At 39.0% G+C, this 24,400-nt stretch overlaps 1 protein-coding gene across 9 annotated transcripts in view; it reads left to right on the plus strand.

Moving 5' to 3' along the window:
• The window catches only part of KCNH7 (potassium voltage-gated channel subfamily H member 7), a 336,293-nt gene that overhangs the window by 249,162 nt on the left and 62,731 nt on the right, over nucleotides 1-24,400 (plus strand). For all 9 annotated transcript variants that reach the window (XM_060777976.2, XM_060777984.2, XM_060777993.2 and 6 more), the window contains one exon: nucleotides 18,813-19,238. In XM_060777976.2, coding sequence (XP_060633959.2) covers nucleotides 18,813-19,238 — 426 coding nt within the window. The remainder of the gene's footprint in view (nucleotides 1-18,812; nucleotides 19,239-24,400) is intronic.

Here is a 24,400-nt window from a genome sequence, read left to right on the forward strand (position 1 = left end):
TCATCAAGTGGTTACATGGTGGGTATGGTTTACAACTGTGCCCAGGTGCGGATATATAAAAACCTTGAAAGACCAGCACAAAGGAGTGGCAAGTGAAGTTTCCTCAGTTATCATTTAAAGTTGTGAAAAGCCTCTTTTTTGTCTTAAAAACGTAACAGTAGCCTTCCAAAAGATTTCTTATGTCAAACAGCATGAGGTGGGAGACCTACTCATATAAAAGCTACTAGTTTGCAAATGCAGCAGCAGCTAAAGCTGCTATCTGTACAAGACAAGCTTGCTGTACATAGATAGCAGTGGACTTGCTACTGGACTTATTGCATGCATAACCTCTAAAATTAATAAACAGTGACATTCTATGCACCAAGGCCCATGGTGTTGGCACCTTGGCACATGAAAGCATTATTGAAGGTTCTTCTTCTTTGCCTGGAGTCATTTTCTCTTCATAATCCACAGCCTTCTTGTCTCCTTGTCAACTCTATGCAGAGTTTGCAAGATTTACTTCCAGGAACTATAACTCCCAAACAGAGATTCAGGGGCTTGGCAGTTCCAAAAAAACGCAGTCTTTTCAAGCTCTAGTCCCATGTAAGAGACTTACAGAATCCTCTGTCTTTGGCACTCTTATCTATAGGTTGATTTCATCCAAATAGGAGACAGCATCTTCAAGTGGTTCCTCTTAGAAACAGGAAATCCCTGGGAGGGTTTTTTAAATAGGGCAGTCCATATTCTGTGGTCACCCTCACTTTTAAAGGGTCATCCAGTCCAAGTTCACTTTAAGTACAATTACCCATTAAAAGGAACAATAGAATCCCCATGAAGTCCAGGGAGACTTATCCCCAGGCAGCTGGGGGTGCATCTACACTGTAGAATTAATGCAGTTTGACACCACTTTAAGTTGTAGTTTGGTGAGGCACCAGAAGTCTTTGGCAGAGAGTTCTAAATGTTTTATAAAATTGCAACACCTATGATTCCATAGTATTGGCTTATGACAGTTAAAGTGGTGCCAAGCTGCATTAGGTCTACAGTGCAGATGCACCCTGCATTTAGAATTTCAGCCTTATGACCTTATCACATGGACAGCTCCCCTGCCTCAATGCTATTTTGCCAGCCTTTGTGGCGAAACGGCAGGCACACGGGACGACCCCTGAGTAGGGATGCTTCCCCCATCACATGGGGGAAGCTTTGCTGAAGTGGCACTGAAGTGTGTTGGAGCCAGCACAACATGAGAACCTTCCTGTGTTAGGAGGGAAGCAACGCTTCCACTCTGTTGGGGGCGGGGCTTCAACATGAAATCTAGTGATGTTGTGTGGTGGGAAGCATTCCCATCCATCTCTGGGCTATCCCTTTAGCATCCTAGGATGCTAAAAAGGTAAGTGTGATAAGGTCCCTAAACAGCTGGAGGCTATTTTGACGGAGGAATTACAATAATGGAACACTATTCATTTTTTAGCTAGGATATAGAGTGAAGGAAACTTTTCCCCCTTGTTATTGGGGTCAGGGTCAATAGAGCCAAATCAAAGAAACCATTTAAAATAATTGAAGAATGGATTTCAAGGAGTGTCAGTGCTAATTTTAAAATATTAAAGATTTCAAGAAGTCAGGGGGGCATGACATGTGTTTAATTCATGAACAGTGATTAAAATAAATCAGATTAGCAGTTGAGAATGATTTCCATACATGCAACAGTACATTAAAAGAAACATCTTCAAAGGAGGAGGGCGGTCCATTACATAGAAATCCAATAGCTTAAAAGCAATATGTAAAAAATAATGATGTTAGCAATTATACATTACCATACTTTTCTGATGGGGAGAAAGGGATAGGACATTGAAACATTAGGTTGTAAAATGGACTATCAAATAGTGTTTACTCATTAAACAGAAATGGGAATTTGGAAAATTCTGGCTGTTTTTAGTGAGGGGAAAGCAGCTTGGAAGCAGAAAGAGGTGGGAGGGAAGGAGAAGAGAACTGGATGAAGGATGAGGGAGGTGAGAGAAGGGATAGTGAAACCATTTGTTGGTGGACTAGTTACAGAAAATCCTCATGTTATGATTTTACATTGTTTTAAATTAGTTCTTGTTTTAATTAGAAAGTTAAATTGTTTTTAAATTATTTTTGTTAAATGATAGGTGGGTTAAAGTAGTATTACGACCCTGCCTATACTTTGAGACAACTTGGGTGCCAGTATTGGAAGAATGCTGTTTGACTAGTTCAAAAGCAGGAAGCACAGCAAAGGAACTTCCAGCAGGTCATAAAACGATGGGAGAATTGTAGCCTGCAGGTTGTGTGGAGCTGCCTAGGGGCATCTTCCCCAGGTTTCTTCAAATCTCTCCCTTCCCACTTCTGGACCTCTGCACACACACACATGCACGCATGCATGCACGCACACTTATCCAGGTGATTTTTTTCATCATCAAACAACAAGCAATTGCAACTACTTCTTGGTGGAGATTTGCCTCTATTCACACAGCACAACTCCCACACATACACACAAAGACACACAAAGGACTTAGTAGAAATTGGATTTCACAACTGGAAGTGACTTCTGATTTCATTTTTTTCAGCTACCGGAATCCACTGTAGTCCCCCCCATGCTGCTGTAGTTGCCCGCCCACGTCTTAAAACAGGCTTGTTGCTTGCTCTGTTAATCTTTCCCGTAAAACCAGGCTTCTTTTGACTTGGTTCCTCTTCATTGTGCTGTTTCCTACCCATAAAGGAACATTTTATAGTATGCTTAAAAGCTTTGGAATAAATCATTAATCATCCTAACAGCCAAAGCTTTCTAGTGCTGTAGAAAGTCTAATAGAGTCATAAGCTGTAGAGTGTTATGTAGGCACTGTGCAGCCCCCTGTTTTCTCTTGTTCTGTCACTTCCTGGGATCTATTCATTCACTCTGAGCCTTTCACATGGGTTACTGACTTGTTCCTCATTTCTGCTTTGCTATCCTTGAGGTTGTTTACACCAGCCCCAAAACCTCAAAGTGAGCCTGAAGTCACTGCTGGGTGTCTTCATGATATTCCAGAGACTTCCAGTCCTTAATATAGAGTAAACTGGGTTGAACCATTTTAGTCCCAAGATAGGAAAAATTGGGGAATGTGCTAGAGCTTTACTGAAATTCTGGAGCAAGCCCCCACACTTTGGGCAGCATGTGGTCAGCAGACTGGCTTTGACACAAACAAGTTAGCCATCACCATCCCCTTTTTCCTTTGCTCATCCAGGCCATCATTATTGCTTATTGGTGTCAGCACAAACAGCCTCCTGAAGCTGTGTAGCCACCAGGAAGCAGTGATGATAACAGGCTAAATAGGTCATGATCCAGCCAGACTGTATATGTCTTTGACCCAGTAGATGCATGTAAACATTAACCAGTTGCTGCTGCTGCAGGTGGTCCCTGGCCAAGTCCAAAGCATTTCTGCTTTGAGTTGACCCCCAAAAAACTGGCCAGTGTAGACAAGTCCTCTGTTAGGTAGTTCTACATATATTAACATAAATCTATTTAAATGACAGTGGGGAACATAATTTCTCTGATGTCCATTGGCCTTCCTTTCAGAGGAAATAATGACCTCCAGCTTCCACTAGCCTTCCTCACAAGTGTGACCCTACTATTAGGTGAAGTAAGTAATCACCCTAGGTTTCCCATGTTCTGTAGCTGATCTATCACAGTCCTCTGTTTTGGAAGACAAGCCTGTGTGTGCTAGGAGGTGTGTATTTTAGGTAAACCCTGTGCTATTTTTGGCATCCAGTTTTTGGCTGACCTCAGTCTTTTTTTACGAGAGCTGCCCAAATTTGGGAGCGATTATTTTTTGCTCTGAGAAGATCCGGCCATTGGCAGCAGTGGAGGGACTTCCGAGGCTCCCCTTTCTGTCAAGTTTGGGGCTATTGGGATGAAATTGGTCACACTTGGAAGACACGTTTACCACTGCTAGCACCCCGAGTTTCAGAATGTTTGGGTCATTTACTGATTTTTAGGAAATTCTTAAATTTTCTAGAAATAAAATCTTCTTAAAAAAACGCAAAAAGGTATCCCTTAGTAAAACTCAAAAAGGTATGGGAGGATCTGATTGAGATTCAGTAGTACCTTTCTCTCCCTCTCCCTCTGGCTTTCGCTCCCCTGAAAGCCTGGACACTTGACCCAGCAGTGCCCACACCAAGGCCACACCTCATTATCTATCTGTCTGTCTGTCTGTCTGTCTGTCTGTCTGTCTATCTATCTATCTATCTATCTATCTATCAATCAATCAATCGGAGTGTGTTATTTATTTATATACGTTATTATAACTGTATCATTTATTATTATTATTATTATTTGTGTGTGTGTGTGTAATATTGGGCTGAGAATGGCGGTTAATAAGTGCATCAAATAAATAAATAAATAAATAATATTGGGGGAAAGGCTCAGGCTTCTTGTGTGTGAGAGGGAGTGCATACACACAGAAGTCATGAGAAAAATACGAGAGTCAAAGAGGAACAATGGGCTATATATATATATATATATAGAGAGAGAGAGAGAGAGAGAGAGAGAGAATTGTTTTGGGGGAGGAAGGCTACAGTGCAGGAGTATACAAGCCAGAGGACACACACACATACACAAGCCAGGTGAACCAGGGCAGGAGTAGACAAGCCTGAAGGAGGGAAATAAATGAGTCAGTCAAAGAGGTGAAAAAGAAGAGAGGGCTTTTTAAATAATTTTAATAAGTATTTTGGGGGGAGGTGAAGGTGCAGGACAGAGTACAGAGAGAAGCAGGAAGATAGGGCTGGAGCGGAATTGAATTCTCCCCGTGGGCACTCAGGTGAGTCAGGCTATCCACTCCCTTCAGTAAACCACCCCAATATTTAAACAAACACTCCCCAAAAATGCCCTTTCAAGCCCTCCCCCAATGCATGCCCACCCTCACTTCTCTAGAGAAATAGTAATAAAGAGTAGGAACAGAAGATATTTAACAAAGAAAAGTAAATTAAATTGCCAAAGGAAAAGATTTTGGAATTGAGTCCGAAAGCAAGCGAAGCTATCCTAAGAGCAGCAACGGCACTGAGCTAGAACATGCAGCTAGTAGCTAGCATGTGAGCAGCTTTCTTCTTCTGATTGGCTCACAGCCTCACAGGGAAACCCGTGCATGTGTGGCTGCCTTTCCATGCTCCACATGTAGCCAAAAGAAACTGAAAGCAGCCATTTTTGGCACCCATATGTTTTGTTGTGGCTGAAAAAAACATGGCCATCAATATTGTTGAGAACTGGTTTAAGGTTTTCTATAGATGGCACCTGACACCGGTCCAACTAGCAAAGTTCAGCAAAAATTTTAATAATCAATGCTGGAAGTGCGGAAAAGAAGCTGGCACTTATTTCCATATGTATTGGGACTGCAAAAAAAATAAAAACTTTTTGGAGAACGATCCATGAACATACACAAAATATTATAAAAATGAAATTTGACATAAAACCCGAATATTACCTACTAAATATAACAGACATCGGTCTGGGAAAAAATGAAGAATTTTTTTTTTCTATTTATCATCGGCGGCTAGAATACTAATAGCGCAAAAATGGAAAAGTAAAGAGATTCCCTCTAGTGAAGAATGGCTAAAGAAGATAATAGACTACAGGAACTATGATAGACTATCGTACTTACTAGAGGAGCAGAATAAGAATAAACAAATAAACTGGAAATATCTTGAAGATTACTTAAAAGGGAAAATCAAACTGGACATATAAATTTCTATGGGAAAATAGATAAGAATTGTAAGAGGAAGGCAAAAGAATAAGGGAGATAAACAACCCCCCTCTGTGGACTGAACGGAAGTTGTATATATACGTGTATATACCCCTACCCCAATACCCTCCCCCCTATCTTCCCAGCCCTCTCTCTTTCCCCACCCTTACTTGCCTTCAATTCTATCCCACACTTTCTGTCTAAATTCTGTAACTTTCTATCACAATGATTGTTCCCCCTCTTTCACTGTAAAGGATAAATTGCATAAAAATATTAAATTAAAAAAAAAAACATGGCCACACCACTTATGCTGTTATGACCAATCCGGCAGCAGAAAATGCTGAATCATCCAGAGCCCATTTTGAAAAACGGGTCTGTGTACTACATGGCCAGCCTTGAAGTCTGCTGTAGTGGAAGATGCCAGTACATGAGTGGAGGAGGCACCATCCAATCATATGCTGCAAAAAGCAACATATGTGCAAATGTTTTCCAACCATTGACATGCACATCTTCACTCTTTTTAACAAAAATATATATCTAAAGCTTTTCTTACTACAGCATAATAACTTCTATTCATGACATGAAGGTGAAATTTTGTATTCTCAGTGCTGGCTGGGATAATAAAAATACCTTAATCGGGATATATAGATGTTGAGAATGGAACACAATTGCATTATAGAAGATATGTGATGTTATTTTATGTGCTGTGTTTAATAATGTTTAATCTTTTATCAGGGGAGGGTCGGTTTTGATGTTTTACACTGTTTTTTATCAATGGCATTGAATTGTTGCCAACACTATGAACTGCCCTGAGTCTCCTTCGGGGTTGAGAAGGGCGGTATACAAATACCCCAAATAAATTATTAAATAAATAAATAAGCATGTTCCGTAGATGTAAGAAGGGAGCCCCCATTGGCACAGTGGATTAAACCACTGGGCTGCTGAGCTTGTTAACCAAAAGGTCACAGGTTCGAATTTGGGGAGTGGCGTGAGCTTCCGCTGTCAACCCCAGCTTCTGCCAACCTATCACTTCGAAAATATGCAAATGTGAGTAAATCAATAGTTCCTTCTCCAGCAGGAAGGTAACACTCCTCCATGCAGTCATGCTGGCCACATGACCTTGGAGGTGTCTACAGACAACGCCAGCTCTTCGGCTTAGAAATGGAGATGAGCATCAACCCCCAGAGTAAGAAACCACTGGACTTAATGTCAGGGGAAACCTTTACCTTTACCTACAGCGGTAAGAAGGATTTATGATGGCATTGGCATCATGCAGCTTTCTAGTGCTAGCCAGCATAGCCAATAGTGAAGCATGCTGGGAGCTGCAGCCTTGCAATAGCTGGAATACCACAATGCAGATGTTAATGGTGTTTCACCTGATGTTCCACCTTGCAAGGCTTATTTGGTTGCAGGACAGGAAGCCTCAATTTGCTTTTCATAGTCAATAAAAATAGCCCTTTATCTCTGAATTGTGTCTTGTAGGTTTTAGCCACTACTTAAAGAACGGTTTTGATCAAACAGTCTTATTTAAATTGTTAATTTTCCCCAAATATGATTTAAAAATCAATAACCTTGAGAAAGTAGAACCAACTCACAAATTAAACTACTTTTTGAATTATCATGGTTAGCAATCATCAAAATCAATCATACTTACTTGCCTACTGGGTGAATCATATATGCTTATTCATGGTTAGAGGCTTTGGAGCCAATCAATGAAAAGGGTGTTCTTTTCCACTCCATAGCTCAGAGTATTCAAGGATATACTGGAATTTATTAATCTATTATTTTGAGGGATTGAGGGTGTTGGATTAATGAGAACAACAGGAATCAGGAGGGATGGACATCGTTTTGCTCGGTTGAATATCTGCAACCAAATATAATGCCACATAATGATGCCGGTAAAAAGAAATACGTGAAACCAAGAAAAATGTTGCAAATGTTCTGCCTTTAGCTGTCATTAAAACAGTTCTAGACTGCTTCATCAATATCCTTCACATTTGTAGAGTAATTAAGAGAGTAAGATTTATAGTCCATTAAACTACTTGGGGATAAATCTGATTGCTTAAATCTTAAGCAGGAACCAACAGGGAAGTAAAAAATCAGTCAGCAGTTCTTGGAGCTCAAGTTCATAGTTTTCCTTCTGTAAAAAAATAAAACATTGGTTCAATGGGTTGTTGTAGGTTTTTTCGGGCTATATGGCCATGTTCTAGAGGCATTCTCTCCTGACGTTTCGCCTGCATCTATGGCAAGCATCCTCAGAGGTAGTTCAATGAGCATTGTTCAATGCTCTTTTCATTCAAGAAAATAATATAAATTACAAATAAAAGCCTTTTACATTGTGAATTATAACATTGGCCAACATGCATTTTGGGGCCTCAAATATAAGACCTGTTTCTGGGTGCATTTGAACTGCTGATTCCAAAACTGGCACCAATTTTCCCCTATCAACTGGTTTTTGAGATAAAGAACATACACCATATATGTTTTTATCTGCTCGTCCATAGACAATCTAAGAAACTAGAGCTGATGTGGCCTATTCAATGCAAATTTCTGAATTAGCACCCCACATGAACCCAGGAACACACACACCTAAACACCAAGACATCAAGATTTTCTTGTTGTTGTTGAGCTGCACAATCTACTCATGCAATTCTCAGAAGCAAAGTGTTTATGTTTAGTGGATGTACTCCAAGGTGACTACGTGTAGGATTGCAGCCTCATAGTGATATTGTTTGTATATTTATTTGGAGTGAATATCACTGTGTTGTTTTTTCTCAATTGTCCCATTTCATATTAAATAATCAGTTGTTTTATGCACAAAGAAGTTCAATATGTGAGTACACACACATTTAATCTTCATTTCTATTGTCAAATGCTTTCATGGCCGGAATCACTGGGTTGTTATAGGTTTTTTGGACTGTATGGCCATGTTCCAGAAGTATGGCCATGTTTGGGCTATATGGCCATGCTTCTAGAACATGGTCATATAGCCCAACAAAACCTACAAAAACCCAGTAATCCTCATTTGATAATTTCTCTAAAAGTTTGTTAAATTTATTTATTTAGCAAAAGTGAGGAAATGACTACTCACATTTTTTATTGAAAAAATAGCCTTTTAATTATACAGTATAACCCTTGTATCTCCCAAGCCAATGGTTTCACTCATTCACTTGTTGTCTCCTGTGCACTCCCATCACACTGAAAATATTAGGGTTTGCTATTATCTTTGGTTTCATGTATCCATGCAAAGGCCTGGAATGTATCCCCTGTGGATACAAGGATCGTAAAGGAGTCCCTGGTGTCGGAATGGGTTAAACCCTTGTTCTGGCAGAACTGAAGACCAACAGGTTGGATGTTCCAATCTGGGGAGAGTGCTGGTGAGCTCCCTCTGTCAGCTCTGACTACCCATGCGAGGGTATGAGAGAAGCCTCCCACAAGGATGGTAAAACATCAAAAACAACCAGGCATGCCTTGAGCAATGTCCTTGCAGACGGCCAATTCTCTCACACCAGAAGTGACCTACAGTTTCTCGAGTTGCTCCTGACACACACACACACACAAACCCCCCAAAAAACAGGGATTGTACTTTATACTAAGTTGAATGCATCAATAGGGTACAAAATGTGATACGAACTTTTCTACTGCTGTGAACAATATAGAAAAAGCATTAATCAACTTAACTCCAACAGAGTTATTGGAGGGAAAATCCTACGGCATGAGCATATTAGTGTGCAATAAATCAAGTTGTCCTTTTGCTTCTTATGTGTATTAAGGTCCAATGAGCTCAAATTAGAATGGACAGGAAAACTAAAATCTGCACACACAAGATATTGAGCATCTAAAGTCAGTTGTGCATATTGAATCACAGTAAAATGAACATACAGGGGAGATTTGGATTGTGGTGCTGTTAGTTTCAGCCTCAACTTGCACATGTTATTTGGCATTGTTTGAAAAAAGCCCCTCTGCATACACTTACACAGATCTTGGGGACTTTTACCGTTGCAAATCCCATTTTCCCTAGACAGTTATGCTAGGGAATTCCTGGTGTTATGGTCCAAAAACATACAATTCTCATGGAAATAATATATACATACATCAAAACCTCTGTACCAAATTGTGTCTTTGCATGAAGCTCTTCCAATAATGGTTTCTAAGATGATGTGGTAAAGCTTGCCACTACAATTCCACTCTTTCTTGCTCTTCTTGCATGTTAATGTTGCACCAGCATCCTTACTGATGATACATTTAAAACCAAACAACCAAAGAGTGAATATATGTGAAATAAGGTGAATGTTTGTATAGTTAGCCCTCCACATTTGCAGATTACACTTGTGCAGACTTGATTAGTTGGGGTTTTTAATCTATTTAATATTTAAATTATGGTTTTGCTAGTTTTGTGTCTATGTGCGTCATGAGTTTTTAAATTTTTTTGTCATATAAGTTTTGATCTGATGATTATGTTTATTTTCATGCTAAGCAATGTTTTGTTTACATGTTGTTTTCTGCTTTGAGTCCCAATCTGGGAGAAAAGCAGGATACAAATAAATAAATAAATACATAATAAAATGTTCTCTCCAGGAATTTCTAGATTCATCTAGTGCAAGTCTATGGTCAGTACAATTGTATAGTCATGTTGGGGGACCTAGAGATTTCTAGAGAGGTGTCCTTTCAAATTAAAAACATTGCATTTCTTTTATTTGAGTTTTTTTTCAATTTTCCTGGGGACTTTGTGCCCCTATCCTCAGTGAATGTGGAGGACTGACTGCATAGCGAATTCAGCAGCAATGGTTTCATCCTAGACACAGTTCCCAAGGTTAATTTGCTTTTTAAATGGACCGCTTATGTGCCCTGAACTCTTGAAGTGCCATGTGGATACTCTACTGATATGGACCTTATCACGTTGGGATATACTCTGTTTATGTCAGTATGCATCCCGTATTTTTTAGGACTGGATGCATATTGACCCCAACACACCTGATTCTTACATTTTGAAAATACTCTGACTCCATGGAAGGCTGGCACTCCTCCCAATCCATTCAAATGCCTCCCTATGTCAGTTTTAAAATTTTATTTTTTGTAACATTGTGCAGTGTCATAGCCTGAAAGTCTCAAACTACCATTCTCATGAAATTTTGCTGACAGAATGCATACTGATTTTATGATCACACATAAAAGTAGCGCCTTAGAGCCATATTAAATCAAAAAACACAATTAGAATGCTGTGGACAATTACTCCATTTCTGTGACATTTTGCAGATGGACTCCAATGGATTACTGATGGAATGAGACAAATAACATGTGATAGAACCCATTCAGAAACATGTTCAAAGAGTCTCCGAAACGGAATAGATCTCAATGTGATAAGATCCTATGTGAGAACAGAGGTTGGGGGGGGGGGGGGGGAGTACTTGCACAGGAATTGTGAGGAAAAAAATCCAGAAAAATCAATAATGCGGTGTTGGCATTTCATCACCTGTCATGTATAATAGACAATCACAGGACAAACCTGTCCAGTACAGTCTCTTTGTATAGGATTAGGAAACAGCAGAAGGATCAGTTAAGGGGCTATGTGGCTTGCTTTAGAAATAATATAATTAAATTTATTCTTGATCTTTGGGAGAGTTCATGGATCCATTTGAGAATATGAAAAAAGCTCCCCAGCAAACACACACACACACACAATTTTAGTGGATAATGTTTTAACCTATTCATTTTGATATCTATATCCACAGATTTTAATTAAGTGTCATATATGAAACTGATTGGGATGGTTGAATATCCTGGAATTCTGCTTTTAATGTTTTGAACTTCTGATTTCCATGTTTTCAAAAAACTTCTGATTTTCATATTTTAATGTTTCAAATTCCTGGTCTGTGACCATAATAATAAATTTCATTTATTTGCATAAACATACAAAATGTTGCAAACAATCTATATATTGATTTAAAAACTCTTGAATAGGAAATTTACTACAAATGATCTACCCATGTACTGAAGCATTTCATGCCATCCTTATTCATCTGCCTAATAGGAACCACCCTATAAGCTGCATAAGATACTGTATGGGACCCATGGGAACCACTTTCTAAACCAGATTGAGCCATGCTTGGGAGTCATGAGAACTTCCTTTAGGTCACTATGGATCTCAAATTTAAAAACTCTTGGTACACTATCTGCAATTTCCTTTGCAGTGAACTTGTACCTGCTTAAAAGAGAATCCTGCTTCAAACCAAGTCCTACATAATGAACTGTTTTGTAATGAATATTTGAAAAGATTTTTTTTTCTTTTTGTTCTCTCGTGAATGCATTTCAGTGGACTTTATTATTCATGGACATCAACCTCCAGATGTCCTTTTCACCTCTTTAATGTATTGTTTTGCTGCTTTTTACTAGTGAGCTAAACACGGTGCTAAGCTGACTAATGCACCATCTACACTGCCATATAATGCATTTTGAAACTCGCGGCGTAGAAACTCATAATGTAATTTAATGCAGTTAAGCTACGTTATACGAGTCTACACAGACCATATAATGCAGTTTCAAATGGCATGAAAGTAGCTCAGGACTGCATCTGCAGTAGAATGACCATAAATGCAGTATTGCAAATTAATTTGTCTTTAATAATAATAATAATAATAATAATAATAATAATAATAATAATCTTTATTCATAACCCACCCTCTCTCCCTGAAGGGACTCAGTCCAGAATGCTTTTTGAATACACAAGGTTTGTCAGGTTTTGGAGTGGAAGCATTTCTCCGATGCCTGAGAGCTTGAATGCATTTTTTAAAAACAATTAAAAAACCTTTTTACTCTGCAGTTTCTCGGAAAAAACAGGGTTTTTGCAACATACGTCTGAGATTCTTGTGAAAAATATTGGAGGGTGGCTGCCTTGCCATCTTCATCCAGAAAGTATGGTATTGTGGTTTATTTTTACCTTTTGTGTATACATGCCAGTATTTGCATAATCAAATAGCCAAAATTCTGAGGGTCCTTACACATTGGCCCAAGTGAAAGTGAAATTTGCGTTTTAAATGCTAATTTCACCCACACTTGCAAGCCACACAGGGGGGCAAGACGCTGGCTTTCTGGTATGAAGGCTGTGGCAAGTGAAAGGGGATGGCTCTTGTTGGCCATTTCTCTGTTAACTAGAAAAGTACAGGCTCTACTTCTTGAAAGCATAAATCCTCTCCTCAAGGTCATGTAGATTATGACCCCACTTCCGAAAGGCATGAGTCAGACTTCTTCAGAGTCATTGGCAATGGCTATTTCAGTCTCTGAGGGATCCTAGTCCTGGACCATGACTGTATTTAAACAGAAATTGGATGGCTTACCTGGGAAATTCCTTCCTGCAAGCATGAGCAGTTTCTTCCCTAGAATAGCCTCAGGAAACTTCTGAACTTCTAGTAGGTTACCTCCTTCATCCCCCAAAAGTTCTACCTTGTCAAGAAGGCAAGCATTTGATGCAAAATCGAAAAGGAAACATATTCAGTTCCAGCTGAATAAGCACTAAAGTGATATTGTTGCCCTCACAGCTATCCAGAAGCATTTCTAATTATAGGTATGGTCTCTCACTCATTAAACTCCAGAAACCCGAGAAAATGGCAGCACAGCCAGCAAAGGTGGTTGCAGATCAACACATTACATATAGGTTGCTGTATGAAATATAGAGTGTTTTGCTGCCGCTGAGTGATATGATTTGAAATTATAGCCCTGTCCAATTATGTTAAACCTAAAATGTCTCCTCCTTGGATATGCGTAACTATAACTGGGAGCTTAAAACATTAGCTGGTCTGTCCTGGTAGGTTTTACTTACTAATTAGTCCCATTGTCAAGTTTGTATTGAATTGTATGGGAATTATTGTAGGTTGTATCCTGTATTTTCTGATCCTAAAGGAATTTAATATAAGGAATGTGATAGTATTGATGTATTACTCAGTGTCAAGATAATGGGAGACTTCGGGAGGATTTTCCCCCTTCATACATTCAGATAACAAGCTTTGTATTAGAGCTGCCTCAGATCTCTATCGTTAAGACTTGTGGAAAAGCTTCTCTTATACATTGGAATTTAATCTCATATTTTGATTTTTTTAAAGGTTCATGCAATAATTCCAGTGTTGCAGGAGAACAGTGACTGAAAAAAGCATTCTTTTGATTCCTGTCCCAATAGAATTACAGTGAACAACAAAACAAAAAGTGAAACCAAACAGATGCATTTGCATTTGAAGGAATGCCAAAATTATTAAACTACGTATAATAATATGACCCCTGCATCCATGCTGGGTGTGTTTCCGAACTTTCCATGGAAACAAGAAACCGTGGAATGCAGCAAACCCTATTGAAACAAATGGCTTCTGCTGGAATAATAAAACTAATAAAACTTTATTTATACCCCGCCCCATCGCCCAACAAGGGACTTGGAGTGGCTACAAGAGACTCGGAGGGACTATTACCATTGCCAGGTAACAGTGGATGTTGCCATTTCCAGGCTTTGACATTCCTTCAAACAAGTTGCTATGACCAGTTCAGTTCATACACAACTATTCTTTTTCTTCAGTTTTAATATTAATTCTGATTTGTTTTGGGGGAACTTGTGGGGGGGGGGGGGGTATGTGAACATAAACGATATGTAAATCTATCAACCAACAGCAGACTGATAAATTCTATTGTTTTCTTCAACAAGTTACACTTGTGAGACTTGAATGAATGGAAATAGGGACCACCTCCAGCCCATGGGCTGATTTGGACTAAAGGTGCATCTAGAGTCTAAACCAGTGATTCCCAGGGGTTTTGACCTACAACTCCCAGAAATCCCAGCCAGTTTACCAGCTGTTAGGATTCTGGGAGTTGAAGGCCAAAACATCTGGGGATCCAAAGGTTGAGAACTACTAATCCCAACTAAGTCCCAAGTTTTGTTCATTTCCTTTCCAATTTTTTGTTTAGGATAAAGAAAACAATGCATGTTTTGTTTATCCAAAAATATATTCTGCCAGGCTCCAGTCTGATCAGAGAATTTTTCTACCCTTCCGAGGAGGTCATTTTATTTTAACTCACAGTAAAATCAGAACAGAAACAAACTCCTTAATACACTGGACTTAGTGCCATAGAGACTGATCCATTAACTTACTCATGATTAACTTAAAACTTAGTGAGTCATTGTGGTGTGGTGGTTTGAGTATAGGACTCAACAAGGCTGAGTGAAAGAAGATAGACGTTTTTGAACTGTGGTACTGGAGGAAATTTTTGGGAGTCCCTTGGACCACGAGAAAATCCAACCAGTCCATACTTCAAGAAATAAAGCTTGACTGCTCATTGGAGCGAAGGATATTAAAGGCAAAGATGAAGTATTTTGGCCACATCATGAGAAGACAGGAAAGCTTGGACAAGACAATGATGCTGCAGGAAATGGAAGGAAAAAAAGGAAGAGGGGCCAACCAAGGGCAAGATGGATGGATGGTTTCCTTGAAGTGACTGGCTTGACTCTGAAGGAGTTGGAGGTGGTGACGGCTGACTGGGAGCTCTGGCGTGGGCTGGTCCATGAGGTCACAAAGAGTTGGAAGCGACTGAACGAATTGTCAACAACAATCATCAACACTGACACATAATGCAGTTTCAGAATGCAGTTTAACTGCATTGAACTACATCATATGAGTCTACACTGAGCATATAATACAGTTTCAAACTGCAGAATATGGCGATGCAGGTGAGGCTTTGGACTCTGGTTTTCAGCAGTTGAGCTGCTCTGTAAGAAGCCTGTGAAATGTAATGTTTGAAGAATCCACTACTTGCATTGATTAATTAATCCGCCTTGTTTTTGAAAAGATTAACAAAAGAGATCGATAAATAGCTGGAACATTTCACTTGTTTTTCCTTCAGTTCTACATGTTACTTATCTTAACACTTTTAAGGTCTTATTAGTAACTGCATTCCTTGGTTCAAACCGCAATGAAATTTCTCAAATACAACATTTTTCAGTGCTTTATGCAAAATGCTACAATTGCACAAAATTTATTTGGGCTTGTTTGTATACTTGTTATTTAAAGTCAAATAAAACTTACTTTACTATCTAGAGAACTGCATTGAAACTTACAGGAACAGCATGGAGGTGGATATTGCTAAGTCTGTGTTGTAATACGTTGCCTTTTAGATTTAAATTTCAAATCTGTTTTATCTTGAAGAAAAATTGTGCTTAGGTGGTACAATTTCTTCTACTAGTCTTCAAAAATTAATGAGGTCTTGTCTATACTAAATGTTTGCAGAAGTGAAATACTGGGAGTAGGCAAGGTGCACCTGCCTCTGTTTGGAACTCAATTTGGAGTTCAGCCTTTTAAAAGGGAAAATGCAAACAAGTGCAGCCGCCTTATTCATCGTCATCGTCTTCCTCCTCCTCCTCCTCCTCTTCCTTTTACAAGGAAACAGATAAAATGGATTTGGCTGGAAAGTTGAAAGAATTATGGATCTGCTTGATTCACACAGGAGGAAGGAATATCCTATGATGCAAAAAAAAATCAGACAACTAATAAAAATGACAGCCACAAATCAGCCTCTCTTTCCATTTTTTAAAAAGCTGCAATACAGCTTACATTTGAAGCTTAGTTGTATTTCAAAAACACCCTAGATATCATAAAAAATTCAGGTCCTTTGAGACTAACTCTATTTTTTTCTGGCTTTGTTTTGTTATTGTTTCTCTCTTGGATTCTATTGCTTTTACAAAGGACTATAAACAAATCATATGTATGCAAGTATATGTGGTTGTGTGCCTCCAAGTGTTTCTGATTTATGGTGACTGTAAGGTAAAATTGCCATGAAGTTTTCTTGGCAAGCTTTGTTCAGAGGAAGGGTTGTCATTGCCTTTAACTGAGGCTGACGGTATGTGACTTGTCCAAAATCACCCAGGGGATTTCTGTGGCTGAATGGGGATGCAAATTAGTGTTTTTCGGAGTCTCTCAAGGAAATTATAAATGAAAATTCAGGATATTGCTCAGTATGCCTACTCAAAAGCAAGTCCCACCAAATTCAGTACTATTTTATCCTAGGCAAGCATGGAATAGAAATGTTGTATTAATGTATTCATTGTATCTAAGAATCTGGGGATTCTTAGATCAATTGGATGGGTAAGAGGTCTGCACAAATATGGATGCATATATACTGAAGAATTAATGCAGTTTTACACCACTTTATCCTGACGGTATTGAGCAGTATTTACCTCAGGGTCTGTCTAATAATAAGACCCCTGCTACCTAATGTGTCAACCATCCTTTTTTATTTAACTGCCATGGCTCAGTGCTGTGGAATTTTGGGAGCTGTAGTTTGATGAGGTATTCTTTGACAAAGAAGGTTAAAGACTTTATTAAACTACACTTCACAGGATTCCATAGCATTGAGTCATGGGAGCTAAAGTGGTGTCAAACTCTGTTGATTCTATAGAGTAGATGCACCCTACAATTGCCCTTATGGTAGGAAATGAACAAGTGCTTCTGATGCAGAGCAATCTAGCCAGACTCCATTAGTTATGTGTCAAGGAACAGATTTATTCCTGCTTTTCATCCCCGTCTTGCTTGAGGGTTGCTTGGAAGCAACCTTATAAAGCTTAATAATTCTCTACCGGTGTGAGGACTGGTTATTGACCCTCACTTTCTCGCAATGTTTTCATAGCATTCATTTTGTTTAACCAGTGGTCCTACCTCAGGTGATTAAAGAGCAGGCACTGGTTGTTCTTTGTTTGGTTTCTATTTGTGTGTGAGAGGGTGGGGAGGGGGGAGTGAGGAGACAGCTGGTGGAAAGTCAAACAAAAAGAAGATTGCACAGTGAAGAGGTACAAATAGTCTCATATTTGCTCAAGCAGTTACTTTCACCAGGAGCTGATTTTTCATCTACATCTGCAAATGTATACTGTATTTCAGAACTGTGTTCTGCAATTTCATGCATATCAGAGATTCCCATTGCTTTTCCCTCCCATAGCCAGCAGTAGGGGGGAACTCCAGCCTCAAACCCATGACCATTTAAATTTTCATTTAAAAAAACTAACTCTGTTATTGGAATGTCTTTCCAGCATGTGTCCTTCTCTTGTTCCAAGATCTAGATATCTCAGTCCCTATGTGCATTCAAATACCGGAATTCAAACTCTGTCCCGGTTCTGTTAGACATGAAATGAAAGATCCCAAGAAATCTCAAGAAATGGAAAAGAGATGGGGCAGCACCTTTAAGAGTCATTGATTTTATTTTAACATGAGCTTTTGTGGATATTGCTAGCGTATTGTAATCGGTATATGAGTAAGGAATGGAACCATGCTGACTAGCCCTGCCTTCAGTGTGTGCTTCCTCTCCTATACCATGGCCCCATCTACATAGTTTGAAATTGTGTTATATAGCATAGATGGGACCCAAGTCATGGGTACATTGCAAACACATATAGCAAGAGGGCTTTCATGTGTACAGCTAGATAACAGGAGGCAGAACCATTTGTGGCAGAGGCACTTAACACATTGTTTAAAACTATGAGAACTTACTATCAGTGGAGCAGAACCTGCAAATCTCACTTTTGTGGGTCTTTCATGGTCATCCTCAATGGCAAAAGAGGCTTGCAAGCTCTACCTGAAACTGAGCAGCTGTGTCATAGAGATCCACAAATCATGAGCCAACTGGAACATCTGATTTTTAGTGGAAAACCTACATATACTTTTAACTCCTCCAAGTAACAGTTGTATTTTTAACACACATTGTCAGCAGTTTGAAGAACTTTGATAGTATATATATGCAGTCAAATTAAATGAAAAATAAATAATTACGTTGCAAGTGCTGAATTAAACATGGCTTAAATAATTATGTAAATACCCTGAAGTGACCAAATCCTATCTGGTTAGTACTTGGATAGAGAGACTGATAGGGAATGCCAGGTGCTGTAAGCTATATTTCAAAGGAAAGCAACAGCAAACTCTCTGAGTATTCCTTGTCTGAAAACCCTATGAAATTCATGGGACTGTCATATGTCAACAGGTAACCTAAGAGCATGGAAAACACTGGCTTAAAAATACATACATTTGTACTTTAGAAAGTTTATTCCTTTCATAGCATCCTTTATTTTATCTTTCTGCTTTATTTTTCTAGGTTCTCTCCTTGGGAGCAGATGTACTGCCGGAATATAAGCTCCAAACACCTCGCATGAACAAGTTTACTATATTGCACTACAGTCCTTTCAAAGCGGTCTGGGACTGGCTGATTTTATTGCTTGTGATCTACACTGCCATATTCACTCCGTACTCTGCAGCCTTCCTTCTCAATGACAGTGAAGAACAAAAGACACAAGCATGTGGCTACTCATGCAACCCACTGAACATGGTAGACCTAATTGTGGATATTATGTTTATCATTGACATTCTCATAAACTTCCGAACAACATATGTAAACAAGAATGAAGAAGTGGTAAGTGACCCAGCAAAAATAGCAATTCACTACTTCAAAGGCTGGTTCCTAATTGACATGGTTGCTGCAATACCTTTTGACCTGCTGATTTTTGGATCTGGCTCTGATGAGGTAAGCTAAACAGAACAAGCATTTATTTGTTTATAGATATATGTGATCTTATTTTATGTGCATGCATCATGTTTTCTAAAAACTAACTTTATTGCATCATTTCTCCAAAAGAAATCTGAGGCTTCCGTTAACTCCGTTCAGACATATTGACAAATTGTAGCTCCCCCTTAACTTCTTCCTTTACAAGAAAAGGGGATGTTCAACTCTTCAAATTTGTGGCAAATGATTGTTTACAATTTTACCTAAATGCAACAAGCTACAATATGCCCTGCAATCTGGATGCCAAACCAGAACCAAACTATAGTTTGGGACAGTAGTTTGAAGCAGATTGTGTACTGCCAATGGGAAGTCAATGCTAATGAATTCTGCCTTTTAGTGTTTTTTCCTGCTTCTTTTCTGAAAGCTGTGCTTCATGGGTTTCTCCACTATATTTAGTAACTATCAAGGATAGGATTTCCCATAATTTACTGTCGCTTCTACTTCAAGGGTAGAAGGAAGGCCGAAGAGTATGGAATGATATTGTTTTGTCATTTGAAGAGGCTGCAATGAATCAGAATGGCAGAATGGTGTAAGAGATGAGGGGAGAAGGCTTAAGTCACCAATCCCTGTACATTTAGTTGTCCATACTATGTAGCAAGTAGTATAACCTGAAATGTGCATCTTCTGTATTGGATGCTAATGTTGAATGCTGTGATTCTAGCAAACCAAAGCAAAAAAATCCAAAGTAAGTCCCACAATTCTGAAATTTGCAATTTTGGAAAGAGGTAACCATCTTATATATAGCAACAAAGACAATGGAGAATCTTCTGGCACAATAGAGAATATCAAGCTTGATGTGGCATAAACTTTTTTAGATTCCAGACCACTGTTTTGACTAGAACCAATAACATGTTACAAACCACCAAAGCTTAGGCCACATAAAATTGATTAACTAATGAGATGGGATATCTCATAATATCGTTTTAACTTATGTGGGCAAAACAGAATACATAATCGGCGTGGCCAATGCATCTCATTCAGAGAGCCCTTATCCTCATTTCTTATGTTTGTTTGTTTGCTCATTTTATGTCCTGCCTTCCTCAAAGCAAATTCCGTCTGTCTGTCTGTCTATATATCTGTCTATCTTTCTAGGAAGATACTTTGCTTTTAAATGGTGGCTCCTTTTTTTTTCTTATGCTTTACGTCTTTTGTATTTCTGTGGCAATCCCTTTGCAGCAAGAACAGTGGTGGAGGGATAACGTCCGCAGTGTGATGTCTTTTTTTTTTTTTTTTTGCTAATGACCATTTTCAGTCATCAAGGTCCCTTTGAAAAGAAATGGATTTCTCCATTACCTCAGGGTCTGTCTAATAATAAGACCCCTGCTACCTAATGTGTCAACTATCCTTTTTTATTCAATGGCATCCCTTTCTAAGGTCTCGCCAGGCATGTTCTCCAAGGCTTAGAAATCCTTAGCTTCCAGCTGTTTTTAGAAAGGCCACTGAGATAACAAACTGCTCAAATGCTGCACAGCATAATATGTGTAACCATTCAGTGAGTGCATTGGTTTGCTGAGCAAAGAAACAAGCAATCCTACTTACATGTACAGTTTTCACAGATTTATTTCCGTCTCCTTTAAGAAATCCTTTGTAAAACAAAGAAAAAGCAATGAACACCACACTGGCACAATGGCCTGAATACATGTTAAAATTGGGGTTTATGGTAAAGATAGTAATGAATATAATCCAAAATATTATTATTCTCAATTTGCATGTGTGCCATACCTTACAGGCAATAATAATGATAATAATAAATTTTATTTATACCCCACCACCATCTCCCAGAGGGACTCAGGGCGGAATACAAAACACTCAAAAATGTGAATACAGAACTTGCAGAAACAATAACATAAAACAATAACAGCCAACATAAACATCTCACTTTACAAAACCCCCTGGTTAACATCAGTAAAATACAGCAATATCTGCAGGTATAAAACAACAATAATCAATCTCAGTCATGTAAAGTTCTTGGTGAAATCTATGGGTCCTCATGTACATTCATTAAAGTAATCTAAATATGGTTGAAGGTTTGTCGAAAAAAAACATATCTTCAATTGTATATGGAAGACTTGAAGAGTGGAGGCTAGTCTTAACTCCCTTGAAAGGGCATTCCAGAGAAGAGGGGCCACCACTGAAAAGGACCCCTCTCTCGTCCCCACCAACTGCACTTGAGATGGAGATAAGGGCACAATAATCTATCAACTGGACACAAATTGTTGATAATAATAATAATAATAATAATAATAATAATAATAATAATACAGCATCACTTCTTGAACATGGCAGTGATAATAAATTATGCCTTCAAGGATCATAAAAAGTGATAGGTAAAAAATTAGCATTGGCACAGTGTAATGGGGTGGGTGTTGAACTATGACTCCGAATCCCTGCTCAGTCATGGAAAGTCACTACGTAACCCTGGGTGGGTCACATACTCTCAGCCTCAGAGGAAGGAAGAAGCAATTTCCCTCTGAAGAAATCTTTCCAAGAAAACGCTCGTCACTTTGTCAGAAAGGATTCCAAAGCACACAACAACAGATACACCTTGCTTTTGGATGCTGTAAGTTTTTTTAGCTGTATGGCCATGTTCCTGAAGCAATGGCCATGTTTCAGGCCATGTTCCAGAAGTCCCTCACAACCTCTGAGGATGCCTGCTATAGATGCAGGCGAAATGTCAGAAGAGAATGCTTCTGGAACATGGCCATACAGACCGGAAAACTTACAGCAACCCAGTGATTCCTGCCATGAAAGCCTTCAACAACCAAATCATTTTTATTTAGAAAAAACTCCCCAAACCCTGTGAAATTAGGAATATTACTTTCGGGATTAATATATTGAAGTCCTAAGGATCCATATCCATAGCCCCTGAGAAACCTATAGAAGGGTCCCTTGTTGCATTTGTTAATGCTGGGTTATAGTTCCACCATGGAAGGACTATACATGGTCAATTCTTCCCTGCCTTCCCAAGGATATAAAAAGTTTTTAAAAGTCAAACTAGTCAAATGACTATAAATGATATGGAGGAAGCAAAACTGCCTGGGCAGAGGCAAAGGTCTAATCAGTATTGGGTTTTAGCTCCAAAAGAAAACAAAAGTGGGTGCATATTTGTGTAGTTAATTATAATGCATTGTTCCAAACAGTAAGATAACTGTGAAATATCTTCTGAAATATGGCTCCACAAGACTCCAAACTAATGTGTCTTGATACATTTTCTAGTCTGCTTCATCAAATTCTAGCATATAGGGCCCTTCAAACCTAATAGTCAGTAATCATAAATCAATTTAGCAGCAGAGTCCAGGAAATTGTAGGCTGAACAGATATTAGCATGACTGGAGGGCTTTGTAATCAGAACTGAGAACATATATCCTCTGGCTCTTTCTTACAGTCTTCCCTAGTTCCTCTGTCTCTCTTTCATGCCCGGTGAAATGAGCACCTGAGCAGGGCTAGTACTATTCAGTGTCTTATGAAACAGAGGTATAGCCAAATATTGCATTCTGGTCTTGCAGACTGGGGATTTGTTAATTTGCTCTACAAAAAAAGTAACTTTCCAGACACTGATCCTCCCCTCTGTGGGGGTCTAGAAGAATAATCCACACACAAACACTGGGAGAGAGGGAGGTGCTTGTCTAAGAAGAGGAAGTGTTGTCTTACAAAGTATTTTTGAGATACAAAATTTTAAGTGTATCTTAACTTTTGTTCAAAAAATATACACATGAAAGACTTATCTGGAAGTTGGGATTCCTACATTTATTTTAGGCAGTTGGTGTTTCCCCAGCTACTCTCTCTCTCTCTCTCTCACACACACACACACACACACACACACATGCACCCACAGCATCCACAACCAGACAAATCCCACTTTTGATCTCATGAATAACCCTGAAAATGTGCCTTGAAAATGTTCCATGGTTCTCCTAGGTCCCTTCCACACAGCTGAATAAAATCCCACATTTTTCTGCTTTGAACTGGAATATATGGCAGTGTGGACTCAAATAACCCAGTGAAAAGCAGATACTGTGGGGTTTTCCTCCTTGATATTCTGGTTTATATGACTGTGTGGAAGGCCCCCAGTACTGTCATCCACACGTTAATTCTTAACTTCTCAAAAGTGCCTTCTGTACACATTCAGCACAAACCCACAAAGGATCCTGCAAAAATAGCCAGGATAATAACCTTGGCTTCAGCCTTCAACAAATATATTAGGGTGATCTTCTCCAGTTAACACACAATGAGTGATGGTTAGAAGGACTTCATGGGGGTGATGGATCCTTTTGAACCAGGAGCCCTTTTATATTGTACAATTATATCACAATGGTTCCATAGGATCCTTTGATTTGGAGTTTAGGGAAGGAAAGTCAGCACTGTCTATGCCATCATAGTTGTGAAAACTGAAGAGCAATGAAAGCTGAAAATAATCAAGTACACATCATTGGTGGGGCTGCCAGACTGAAAAGTGGAGATGGCTTCTGTAACTTTAATGGCTGTGTAGAAAATGAAATTTTAGCAGGTATTGCTTATAGTTACATGGCAAGCAACACCTTTTAAAGCTCCTCTTCTTACCAATTTTTCTGACCTCGTTTGGAGTCCACCAGCTGAATGTGAGAGTTATCAAAACTTTGTGTAGCTTGGTACCTAGTAGGTATTTTGGACATTTACACGAAGAAGCCTTGTTCTGTGCAACCATTAAAGGTTTATGGATCGCACTCTAGCTTCAACTCTGGCAGCCCTACTTATTGGGCATCCTACTTATTGGATATCTTGCACAGATTCTGTTGAGAAACCTCTTCATGAATGAAAACATTGGAAGTGGAGAACCATGACTCTGTGATGAAATTGTTGTATAAACAGTTGTTTTCCCAAATCGTGAGCAGGGCTTTTCTTTATCCCAAATGTTTACTTTTCAGACCACAGACTTTAAGAGCAGCTTCTAATCTAAAGACATAAAACCATAGTTTATGCACAACATCATTTATAATTTAAATGCCAGCATCAGCACAATCTCAGTAAGACAAGTGCAATTCTAATATAAGATGTAAGAGCCTATATTTAAAGGCCCAGGAAAATAAAATGATTCTCACTAGAAGCTGAAAAAACATAAGAGTCAATGTAGGACTTCCCTAGAG

The sequence above is a fragment of the Anolis sagrei genome, chromosome 1 (genome assembly GCF_037176765.1).
Source record: "Anolis sagrei isolate rAnoSag1 chromosome 1, rAnoSag1.mat, whole genome shotgun sequence".
NCBI classification, from domain to species: Eukaryota; Metazoa; Chordata; class Lepidosauria; order Squamata; family Dactyloidae; genus Anolis; species Anolis sagrei.